Source organism: Micromys minutus (genome assembly GCF_963924665.1).
Source record: "Micromys minutus genome assembly, chromosome: 14".
Classification (NCBI taxonomy): domain Eukaryota; kingdom Metazoa; phylum Chordata; class Mammalia; order Rodentia; family Muridae; genus Micromys; species Micromys minutus.
Window position 1 is genome coordinate 56,041,622 of NC_137983.1, and position 12,384 is coordinate 56,054,005.

At 45.2% G+C, this 12,384-nt stretch overlaps 1 protein-coding gene across 1 annotated transcript in view; it reads left to right on the forward strand.

Annotated features, from left to right (window-relative positions):
* EFNB2 (ephrin B2) overlaps nt 1-12,140 on the forward strand; it is a 41,232-nt gene extending 29,092 nt beyond the window's left edge. Inside the window, exons 3-5 of the mRNA XM_080929110.1 lie at nt 6,478-6,570; nt 7,273-7,386; nt 8,746-12,140. Coding sequence (XP_080785236.1) covers nt 6,478-6,570; nt 7,273-7,386; nt 8,746-9,134 — 596 coding nt within the window. The 3' untranslated portion in view covers nt 9,135-12,140. The remainder of the gene's footprint in view (nt 1-6,477; nt 6,571-7,272; nt 7,387-8,745) is intronic.
* Nucleotides 12,141-12,384: the final 244 nt, after the last annotated feature.

Genomic DNA, 12,384 nt, shown 5'->3' on the forward strand with positions numbered 1-12,384 from the left:
TGTAGCACAGACTAACCTAAAAGTCACTATGTAGACCAGGCTAACTCACAGAGACCCAACTGTTTCTGCCTCCTGAGTGCTGGGATTAAAGGCATACACCACCATACCTGGCCCTCAACCTGTTTGGTGCACTCTCATATATGTATACATGCACACGTACATGTGTGCATCCACACACATCCACACACTTACTGTGTAGACACGTGGTGCACAAGCATGTGTCTGCCTGTATTCTTGTTCCCCTCTTTTGTGAACCGTTTTCTTTTGAGGACTGCTTATCAGAGGTAACTGACTCATCCAGGATAGGCACACACTTACTCTTCATATGGTTTTCCGTGGTTGAAAGGTTTTAGGAGTAACCCATAATAAGTCTTAGTTTCAGCTATGGCATTATGGTGCTCATAATGAGATATTGCAGCTGTTCTCCCTTGGGGGTCCAGGCTTTGTTTACTATGCTGACTCTTGAACACATGATTATGTGGTGTCCTCAGCTCCTGAAAGTGATCAAGTAACCAATGCCATTAAAGTCTTCCTAGTGTGCATCCGTATAAAAACAGCTTGCTAAAAGACATGTCCAAGTGGGTACATCTTTACAGACTTCTGTTCTGAGCTCTCAGTGAACTATACCATTGCAGTTCATATTCCTGAGCTCAGGAAATAAAGACAGCCTTCCCAACACACACAGGAAAACCTATTCCAAAAACATACTTAAGCCACAGCTTCAGTCTTTCCTTAATGCTGGAAGAGGGGATGTCTAAGTTTTTATTCTTAGATTGGCCTTTTCCAAATCATGTTGCCCAGTACAGAAGCCAAGAGATTATGTTATGTGGAAGCTGCTGGGCCAATTGCTCTCTATGTGTGACTGGCAACTGGGAGATTTTGAAATACAGTAAGAGTGACACCGTTTTAACGGGAGTGATTGTTCCTGTGAGTTGAGCCCGTGTTCCCTTGGATGAGAAACATGTCCTCCATCCCTGCTGGTTTATAATGTTGTAACTCTGGACAGTCTCCTACCTGCAAAGAAAGTTCATCAAACAGGAGTGGGAGCCCAGCAAGGAGCCACGCTCGGTGCTTTCTTTCTTGTTGAGAATGTGTTCTGTCGAATGACTGTCTCTTGCTTTGTGTTCTTGTTTCTTCATGGGACACTTTGAGGGGCTGTACCATGGTGCTTTTGCTCAAGCTTGGTGTTATGGAGTGAGATACTCTGAGAGGAGGAGGTCTGAGCCCCTGCTCTCTAGCCAGATTCCTGTTATCTCTTTGGAAACCAAGGGGATACATTCCACTCTTTCCCGAGGCAGCCACAGTGAAAATAGTAAAGAAAAGGAAGGAAATTTTCTCTTCTTTCCAGTGCTTTGAGCTGGTGTTTGTTTCAGACATTGTCTCATTGTCCTTCTTAAAAATAGGCATTGATTTTTGGCTTTTCCTGGACATTATTGTTTCTGTGTTTAGAACTTTTTCTCCTTCTGTGTCAGTTTTCTCGGAGAATGACCTTGCTAACCGAGCCATGAAAACGCATTAATGTGGGCTCTGGAGTCAGAATCCTGTCTCTGTGGTGTATGCTCTGAATCTGCATTTATCTCTGGGGAATTTAAACTGATACCAGTCTAAGCCAGCCGATCTTAGCCCAGCTTGTCCGCTGACATCGAATAACTTCATGTTGTCCAGCATCCTTGTTTCTCGGTTTATGTGTCTCAACACTTTTCATTTTGTTCTGTTGACACTCGGACGCAGCCCTGGGTGGGAGGACACAGTGGCCTGGTTCTCTGTGTTGGGGGTGACATTAAAGTCACATGCCTCTCGAGAAGGGCTTTTTCAGTTTGCCATTTAGGCCCCTGATAGTTTTTTTCAGATGCCTGTGCTGAGCTTGCGGGAGGGGTGTATAGAAAGTCTTACCCGAGAAAGAGGAGTTGGCATGTGTGTGGTATAGAGCCAGCAGACAAGGGCAGCACAGATAGAATTTGGTGTTGACAAGAGTTTCTTATGAGATGCTGAACGCTAGCTAATGGAAGACACTCCATCAAGGTCAGCCCTATGCAAGGACAGAGCTTCTGGGGTTTCCCTGGTTGTCTGGTTACCATGTGCCTCTCTGGTGAACTTTCTTTGACTAGTTGACCCATTTACTTTCAAATGTCCCTCATGGACATGTAAAATAGTGTGACCGATCCTCCACAGTGTGGCAACCACATTCATATACTACTCTCCCCATAGGACCCAAAGATGTGTCCTTTGATGGGATGGTTCTGAATCATAGAATGTGAGCTATTTCACCTTCCACCTGACGACCCTCCGCTTCTCCACTGGATTCAATACAGCCAACAGCTGTAGCCTGGCTTTGGAGCGGAGCAGATGCATTCACAGGAAGGCACATTGACATGCAGTACTCTGTGTGCTCGGCTTATCTGCTTCCACCCCTCTTAGCTCTCTTTGGGCTTAGGTAGCCAGAATCACTGCCCAGAAGATCTGCAAATGATCGGAAATTCAGGCATCTCAAACTCTGTATAGTTGGTTTGGGGTGTGTGTGTGTGTGTGTGTGTGTGTGTGTGTGTTGACACTGAGTCTTCCTATGTTTCCTGCACTGGCCTCAAACCCTTAATCCTCATGTCTTAGGCTTCTGGTGGCTAGGACTGCAGACGTGGATAACACACCCAGTAGTTTGGGGTGCTTTTCTGCTGAGCAGTGATCTTTGCTCCCTCCAGCGGAGACGGGAAAGTGTAGTGGTGCTCTGAGTGAAACCCAGGAAGCAAGATCTTTAAAAGCCATCTATAAACTGCCCAAGTACCTTTATTAAGCCTATCTCCCAACTAGATGGAGAAAGTTTTCTAGTAATTTTTAATCTTATAAAGTCTATTTTCCTCCCAACTAGGCCAGGGGAGAAAAATGTCTGGGCACTAACTAAAAGCTTAGGTATAACAATGTTATTTTTCCTGTCTCTTGGTGATTAAATGCAATTTCATCCATTTGGTAAGACAATGATTGTGGCCACATTAGATAATGCTGATGGATTGATACAAAGGAAACTAAGCATAATGAAGTAATGTTTATTTTTACTCTTTAAGTTAAAAGTTCCCTGGGAAGTTCGGATGAAAGCTATAAATAGTTGTAAATCTATCTAATGAACTGGAAATAGAGTTTATTCCCAAGTATTAGCAATTTTCTTGTTATGTTTCAAAATCAGCGCTGAGCCTTTTAAAGCTTCTAGGCTCCGGGTTGATGGGGTGAGGACCGGGGATGTCAGAATACCAACCTTGTGATGTGTTCCAGTAGCTCGTGGTCGGAAACAGGCACAATTGAGACAGAACACAGCACCATTGCTCCAGTAGGGCAGCTCTTCTAGATTGAATTATTAACTTTTAAGGACATGTAGAAAAATCATACTCATCTCAGAGCTAAGCCTTACACATCTCATATAAGGCTTGTATTGCTGTTACACTCCTAAAGCTCACTGTTGGCAGGAACGTCTGAAAATGGACCGACGCAGCTTAGCGGAGGAAGGTTCCTTTCGGCTTGCAGTTTAAGGGGATCCGAGCAGACAGTCCTGTGAAGGATTAGACTGCTCTCCTCTAGAGCTGGAAGCAGTGAGAGGGCCTGGTCTCTGCTGGCTTTCTCACTTTGTCCACCGTCCTGTCAGGACCCACCCCAGGCTGATGTCGGGAAAGAGAATCTGACACACTCAAAGACACAAGAGTCACAAGTGCCCTACAGTATTCCTGACCCGATCAAGTTGATTAGAATTAGGCCTCACATTGCCTGGTGACCATTACCTTTCGTTGAGGCTCGTGGGACAGTGCCCCACAGCTCACTCATTTTTAACAACAGTTGGTCACAGTGCCACACAGCTCACTCATTTTTAGCAACAGTTGATCATGAGTTCTTCCTAGGCTCTGCTTCTGACTTTCCCAAGTTAGCTTAAAAGGAACAGCAGCTGAGTGTGTGTGTGTGCGTGTATGCATGTGTGTGTGCGCACGCATGTGTATGGGTGTCTGTGATCAGAATGCTTGCTTGCCCCAGTCTTTTCCACCCTTTCCTCATAATGATACACCCCCTCCCCCACCTCCATTTCTTACTTTTTTTTTTGGTTAGTCAAGGGGAGTTTCAGCTTTTATAGCCGTGAAGCGGTTTCCATTTTATACAACCCCTCTCCCTCCCACAGTTCTGTGGCCTCCAGGTACTAAAGCACAGACTGAAATTTTATTTGAATTTCTTTAGAGATCTTTACAACTGGTGGACATCTTTTGGGGTTAACCTGGGGAACTCAGCTCAGATGTTCTGATTTAGAAGAGGCCCTGACATTGCAAATTTTAAAAAGTATTTATTCTCTCCTTCTGTGTATGGAATTCACCAGCGGCCCTGCTAGTACAGGCTCTTGAAGGAGGCGGGGCTTCCCTGCCTGCCTTCTTTTTGGTATCCAGTCTTTTTCTCAATCTGAAGCTGATCTTTCCCTTCAAGATTAAACCAAAGAGATCTGCAATCCTCCCTGCCCCCTTTAGCCCACCCCTCCTTCCACATCCTCCCACACCCCACTCCCATCCTTCTTGACAGCTTGTAGTTCTATCCCTTCCTGAAATCCTCCCTGCCCCCCCCATTCCTCCCTCTTCCTGCTCAGTTTTTAGTTATTGCTGTGCCTTGTCAGATGGGTGTGGAGACTGTTAGCAAGAAAAGAAAAGTTGTTTATTTAAGTTTCAATAGAATGCACTTTAGCATGAATTGCTTTATGTGTTTGTGAGCCTAAATTTTGGCATTCTCCTTAAATTAAGCAAACTAGGTGATTTAACGAACCAGATCACTTTTCTCCCTTTTTCTCTATGGAAGACTTATCCTGACTCCCAAGAAATGGCATGAGAGAACTCTAATCAATAATGGAAGATTCACATTGCCCTAGATCACCCTAGAAGCAGTGCTGAGAGGAACCCACACCGTGAGAAGCCTTAGAGAGGCTCTGAGACTGAGCTACTGTTTTTGCAGAAGGGAAAGAGAAAGAGGAGAAAAATAGTTAAAGTAACAACAAAGGTCCTTTTTAGATGCTCAGAAGCAGTCTCTCTAGACCTTGATTTTGACTTATCTGACAAAAGTTTCCTCCATCTGTGTGCAGACACTGTGTAGCCTTCTGCAGCTCCCCAGCAAAGTTTTATAGCAACTATTAGGTGTTTTCCCAGGAAAAACTCTAAGTGTCAACCACAGCAGAAGAATGAGATGCGATTATGAGAGCAGACTTAGGCACACTCTCAGTTAAGCGCCAGATATTTATATGCAGAAGAGGCATCCTTTGCTTTTAGGGGAAATGTGAGGCTAGAGTCTGATTCTAGAACATAGAAACAGCCAAATCAAGAGGAGTTTCGAGCACACCTGTCCGGTTTTCGTTCTCTCTGAGTGTTGTGTTTGTAGACAGGACTTTGATAGCCAAAGTTGAAGGTGATTGAAGTTACAGACGTGTATATGAAACACTTCTGTCCCTTGCCCCTTGAACTCAAGGGGAAGAGTGTCCAGCACATTCCACCCTCTCTTCCTACTCAAACTTGACTTGTAATTGAAAGCCTGCTCCTCATTACACGGATTGACAGCCCATCTCTTCACAGCTTTAGTTACAAAGCCATTTAGAGATCTCACCCGCCTAGGACAAACAGCTCTGTGTGGAGATAGGACATAGTTGCTTTAAAAGACAGAAAGATGTTGGTAGAAGGGGGGTCTTTGGTCTGGTCCCTCATTGTTAAGGTGGAAAGGGAATCCACTTGTGGGACAAGGTGTTCCCCACCTGGTTATATCCAAGTTGTCACAGATCTGGGACAGGGAAGGGAGTGTGCTAACCCTCTGATCAGCTAGAGCTTTCCCCAGCCGAAAGCCTGGCGGCAGACAGAGGCTCATGGGGGTTTCTGGATAACACATGCTTTCTGGCATTTCCACAGTGAGTAGAAGGCAGACTCGGAAGACCTGAGCTCTAGGATGCTTCTTCAGTACATTTCAGGCTAGAGAAAGGAGCAGGGGGTGTGAGAAGGCTTCCCTGCCAGTGTTCGCAGAACTTGGAAGCTTGACAAGCAGAGCATCTAGTTAATTGTTCTTGAAACAGGAAGTCTGGAGTGGAGGAAGCAGGTGTTGGGAGATGATTGCTGAGTTTTGAAATTACCGGGTTCACTCTTTTGTGCTTTCTGGTTTGGCCCCCCTCTCAGTCTGTGGGCATTTGGAGGATGCTATCCCCTTTACCTGTAGAGCAATACTAAGTCAGATATGTACCGGAGTGGGTGTTTAAGCACATTTAGAAGCAGGTAGCTTACATGCAACAATGTTTCCAGGATCCATTTCTCTTTGTTTCTGTTTCTGTTTCTTTTTGGCTTTCAGCATCCCATACATTCAGAGAACTTGTGACAAAGAGTGAATTCTTATTTTTCAAATTGGTTTCAGACATTTCATGTTCATGTAATCTTGCCTATTGATTTCCTGATTTTTTCTTTATTTTTTTGTTTTGTCCATTTTATTTTTAATCAGCTACATCAAATGGGTCTTTGGAGGGCCTGGATAACCAGGAGGGAGGGGTGTGCCAGACAAGAGCCATGAAGATCCTCATGAAAGTTGGACAAGGTAAAGATCATCTGCTTCTTCGTGAAGCCACTGTGACCTGGTGTGTCCCCAGCTAGTGGCACCAGGTGACACTCACTGTCACCCTTCTTTAGCTCTGAAGGCAGACCCTTCTCTGCACTGTGAACCACTGGCAGAGTCCCCAAAGGTGATATGCTCAGCTTTTCTTGTTAGAGATCTCTCTAAAAGCTCAGGTCAGCAAGACAGTATCTGTGTTATGCATGTTTCTCTTTACAATGCAGAATACCTCTTTGATTGAAAAAAAAAAAAAAAAAATCAAAGTATCCAGTATGTAAACAGTGGTTCTGCAGCTTTGTTTCATTTTCAAATCTGGACAGCCAAAGAGCCATGTTTTTATGTAGAATAACCTATTGTGCAGAAAGAAAGAATTATTCTTCTAATTAGAAACTGGTATAGTAGTCAATCAACTTGCTCAGTTAAATTGAAATGTCATCTGCAATGCTTTGACTGCCAAATGCAAGAATCCCTATAGTTTCCACAGATGGCCTCCCAATCTAAACCTCTGAAATAAGTAGGATAACCGTTCTGATTAAAAAGGAAGATTATATTCTTGAATTTCACAGTGCTTTTGCATAAAGAGTCTTATGTTCGTTGCTATTCATGCCTCTTGAGATATCTGTGCAGCTCTGAAGCTAGCTACAGTCAGATGTCTGTGCCATGATTAATCACTTCTTCTTCATATAGATGCAAGTTCTGCTGGATCAACCAGGAATAACGATCCAACAAGACGTCCAGAGCTAGAAGCTGGTACGAATGGGAGAAGTTCAACAACAAGTCCCTTTGTGAAGCCAAATCCAGGTACAGTGGTGTGTTGTATATGTGTGTGAGTCTGTGGTGTGTGTTTGTTAGACCCCCGAGAGGCGGAGAATCCTCAGAGTACTTGTGCATTGGTGGGATTCACTGCAGCCACGGTGCCTGTGTGCCACGCTCAGTGAGCCGGCATTAACTTGGCCAATAAGACAGACTAATTTATTCCCATCAAAGTCTTACAGTTTCAATAGCAGAGCTAACAGATGTGTCAGTTACCAGTGATGCTCCACCAGACGGGTTCTCATTGGCTAATGCCGTCTCCTGCTCACTGCTGACACCATCCCAAAGCTGATTTAATGTATATATAATTTGTGCCCTAATCCTTGTCTAATTACATCTAATCCACAAAGAGCCTTGGAGATCCTTTTCTGAATCTTAGAAAACGCCGCCTAATGGCATACCTTCCAGGTGGCTGTTCTTAATGTTTTTTTACATTCTGTGTGTAAAATAAAATATTAAAGTGCCTACTGACCAAAGTACAGCGTGCTGTGTAAAATGGGCTCATTTTCTCAACAGTCCTGCTTCATTGTGCTGATGTCGTTGTATGGAATAACACACTCACACACACACACACACACACACACACACACACACACACACACACACACATCAGCTCAGCACTTTTGGATTCTTGTACTGGTTTAGAGGTGATGAGAATTTGGATTTATGATAATATTCTGTCTCTTTCCAAGAGTCAAGAAAGGGAAGTTTTTTCCCCTTTTCTTTCTCTAACTTTCAGTGACAAGATGTGTCAAATTCTTGTGACAAATTGATAAATGGATAGTATAATTGTGCCAGGCAATTCTTTAGTGCTAACATTTGGGTTAGCAGTCTGTTCGGTGCCAGAGCGTCTGCTGCCTTCCAAATATATTTTAAGTGTAAATCAAATAATACAACCGAGTTACGAGTTGAAGCCTTTCCCGGGTCCCATCATTCCTTCCTCTCTGGCGCACGTCTGCTGGTAGGCAGGGCTCTGTGCGGAGGGCGGGCGTTTGAAGAGGTGCGTAACACCCGGTTTCTAGTGTGAGGGAAGAACAGGCCAGGCCAGGGCTGCACCATGCTCCGGAGTAGCGGCAAGTGCCTTTCTTCCAGTGGGGCCTGGTGCATCACCATGAAATGTGGGGGCCAGGGGGGCCCGGGGTTGGCTTTCTGGCTGTCTCGTGACATTCTGCTGCGCGTGACACCGACAAGGAAGCGGCTGGGGGTGTGAGAGCGTTGGACCTTGAGGCTCCTCCTTTGCCCCGTGGGTTGAACGTTGGACAGACTTAATTATTACATTTGGAGGGCCCTGCCAGCCACAGCGCAAAACCAGGACTCTGGTAACCGGTTCTTCTTGCTCCTGTGCAGGTTCTAGCACTGACGGCAACAGTGCGGGGCATTCCGGGAACAATCTCCTGGGTTCCGAAGTGGCCTTATTCGCAGGGATTGCATCAGGATGCATCATCTTTATCGTCATCATCATCACCTTGGTGGTGCTGTTGCTCAAGTACCGCAGGAGACACCGCAAACATTCTCCACAGCACACGACCACGCTGTCTCTCAGCACACTGGCCACGCCCAAGCGAGGTGGCAACAACAACGGCTCGGAGCCCAGTGACGTTATCATACCGCTAAGGACTGCAGACAGCGTCTTTTGCCCGCACTACGAGAAGGTCAGCGGGGACTATGGGCACCCGGTGTACATCGTGCAGGAGATGCCCCCACAGAGTCCTGCCAACATTTACTACAAGGTCTGAGGCCTGAGACCTGCGCCTCCCAAGGGAACTCGCGCCTCGTTCTTGGGCACACAGGGACTGCCTGAGCCTGGCTGTGGGGGCAGGATGCCTCCTGGAAGAGCCTGGATCTGGACAGTTTTGTAGTCTGTAGCTTTTCGACCCTGGGGACCACAGACCCTCCCCGGAAGCTGGAAGACTGCTAGGAGATCCCCACTTGGACTGCCGCGTTCCCACGCGGACCTCCAAGCCATGCACCCAGCCACTCAGGCCTCTGCAGAGCCCGGGGAGGACACGGTAGGCTGTGGATGGCGCAGCAGCATCTTAGGAGAAGGCTGCGCACCAGGTCGGCCTCTGCCTCCACGTTTCCTGCCGTGCACACTGGACTTATCACTCGGACCTCGGGTTCAGTAAGGTTTTCAAAGATCTCTAGTGTTTAGTCCTCACTCACTCCTTCTCTTGCCAGGGCTCTGCAGCATCTCCCGGACCCCTCACTCCACGTCCTACATCATTACAGGATGCTCACCAGAGTCCCAGCTCCGCCTTTACACCAAGATCAAATCAGATGGGTATTAGGTACAGAAACCTGCTTGCCTGGAGGCTGGGTCAGCCGGGAGGAGGAGGTGCTGGCTGATGCCCCTCGAGCTTAGTAGGGACGCAAGAAGGAACCAATAGATAGTGCTTTGGTTTTCCTGAGAGGACAGAGACAGGTGGGAGATGACTGACTGTGGTCGGGAGCTGCTCACTGTCACACAGCTATGCAGCAGGGAATCAAAGTACCTCTCTTGCAGGGGAACAAAGGGGCCATTGTTGTGAAAGGACCAGCTAGAGCACAGAGGGAGAGGGCAGGCCTCCGGTGAAGTACTGGAGCAGGACTTGAGGTACTGGCAATAAAAAAAAACGCAGCCGTGGAGCTGTGGGAGAGTCCGTCTGCTTTGGGAGATGTTTTAAGCAGACTCAGCTGCTATATTACCACGTTTTATTAAACACAGGGAAAGCATTTAGGAGAGGAGCAGAGAGCCAAATCTGACCTAGAAGTTGAAAAGCCAAAGGTCAAACAGGCTGTAAGTCCATCACCACTGAGGTTATTGGAGAATTCTCATTAGGAAAGGTAGGTCAGACCCCCAGTCCCCATAAGTGCCCCTCCCCCTTCCCTGATTGAGCCTTACACTTTGGTTTTTGGTTTATGGCCGTGCTGTCTGGGCCCCAAGGCTGTACCCGGGCTCCATGTCAAAGCAAAGCACACACGGCCCACCTCTTAGAGTCCTTAAGATGGAAGTAAGTTATGATGTGGAAGGGAAGGAGGAAGATAGGACATATTTATAATAGGTGTATAGAACACAAGGGATATGAAATGAAAGATTTTTACTAATATATATTTTAAGATTACACACAATACACACCAGAAGATGTGGAGTTCATTGGTAATGGTGATTAAAGTGATCCCGGCGCTTAGTGCTTTAAAAGTGAAAGATTGGATAGCTACTCCCCAAAAGTACGAGACAAGAACCAATAGTGAGAGCAAACAGCAAAAACAAAGACCCGAGGTCCTGTGGAAATCTCCAACTGTAGACTAGGAATGCCAGCCCCCAAACACCAGGAAATCAACGTGACCGTGCCCCGGGTTAGACAGCGACAGGATGTGCTGGCCTTTACTTTCTGTGTTGGGTTTTCCCTTGCCTTATGGGCTGAAGTGTTCTCTAGAATCTAGCAGGTCACACTGAGGGGTTTACAGTTGAAGGTTTAGCTGTGGGTCTCTCCCCCTCTCCTGCCCCATCCCTCTCTGCCTTTCCCGAAAAATAAGCAGGAAGCAGGAAGCCTTCCTTTTTTTTTTTTTTTTTTAAGTGCTATGCAAAATAGACATCTTTAACAGAGTCCTGTTACTATGGTAACATTTTGCTTTCTGAATTGGGAGGAAAAAAAAAATCTAATGACAGCATTTGAAGGTTCTCAGCCCTCCAGTGAGTACCCGCGAAAATGATTTGTCACAGAAATTATTCCCTACTTCCCAAACCTGAAAATGATGTTGGTTCGATGTGTGCGTGTGTATATGAGTGGGTGTGTGGTACATGTGTGTACGTATATGTATAATATATATCTCCAATATATATTATATATATCTATATCATATTTCTGTGGAAGGTTGCCATGGCGATCAGCCACAGTACATATGTAATTTTTCCATCACCCCAGCCTCTCCTGTGCATTCATACAAGATTTTCTTGTAAGCCATCAAAAGTTAATCCTAGGAAGGGGGAGAGGGATGAGGAGGGGAGACATGGGAAACCGTCTGATTTTAATGAAATCAAATGTCTGTGTCATCGGTTGGCTACGTTTTGGTTCTATGCTAAACTGTGAAGAATCAGATGAAGAGTTGAGTTACCTGCAACCCATTGAGAAGTGTCCTGTGCGTCTGTTTTGTGTCTGGTGCAGAAAATGACAATCTACCAACTGTTCCCTTCTTTGGAGTTGGTTCAGCTTTGGAAAGTTACTGTAAATGCCTTGCTTGTATTCTCATCCCTAGTCGCCTGACTTCGGAGCACCATCTTGTTTTAAGTGAAGACGCTGTAAATAGTCAGATCTTACCGTCTATGGATTCGGGTGTTACAGTAGCCTTATTCACCTTTTTAATAAAAATACACATGAGAACAACACAGTAATGGCTTTTCTTACCCAGATTGTGTACATAGAGCAATGTTGGTTTTTTATAAAGTCTAAGCAAGATGTTTTGTATAAAATCTGAATTTTGCAATGTATTTAGCTACAGCTTGTTAAACGGCAGTGTCCCCCCTTGCACTGTAATGAGGAAAAAAAGGTATAAAAGGTTGCCAAATTGCTGCATATTTGTGCCGTAATTATGTACCATGAATATTTATTTAATTTCGTTGTCCAATTTGTAAGTAACACAGTATTATGCTTGAGTTATAAATATTTTTTTCTTTGTTTTATTTTAATAGCCTGTCATAGGTTTTTTAATCTGCTTTAGTTCCACATGACAGTTGAGCCCCAGAAATGAGATCCGAGCAGCCACATTCCACGTCTGTTTCAAAATGAATTTGTTCTTAAAAAAATAAAATATTTTTTTCCTATGGAAAAAGCGCCTTCAAAGTATTTTTCCTTTCCTTTTTATTTTTTCTTTTGATTTTCTTTCTTTTTCTGTTTTGTATTATGATTTCCTTCCTTTTTGTTATTTCCAAAGTCACCATTATCCAGAGACTTCTGCTCCTGGACCCTTTTATGCCCATCTCGCAGGACGAGTTGTGCATGTGTTACA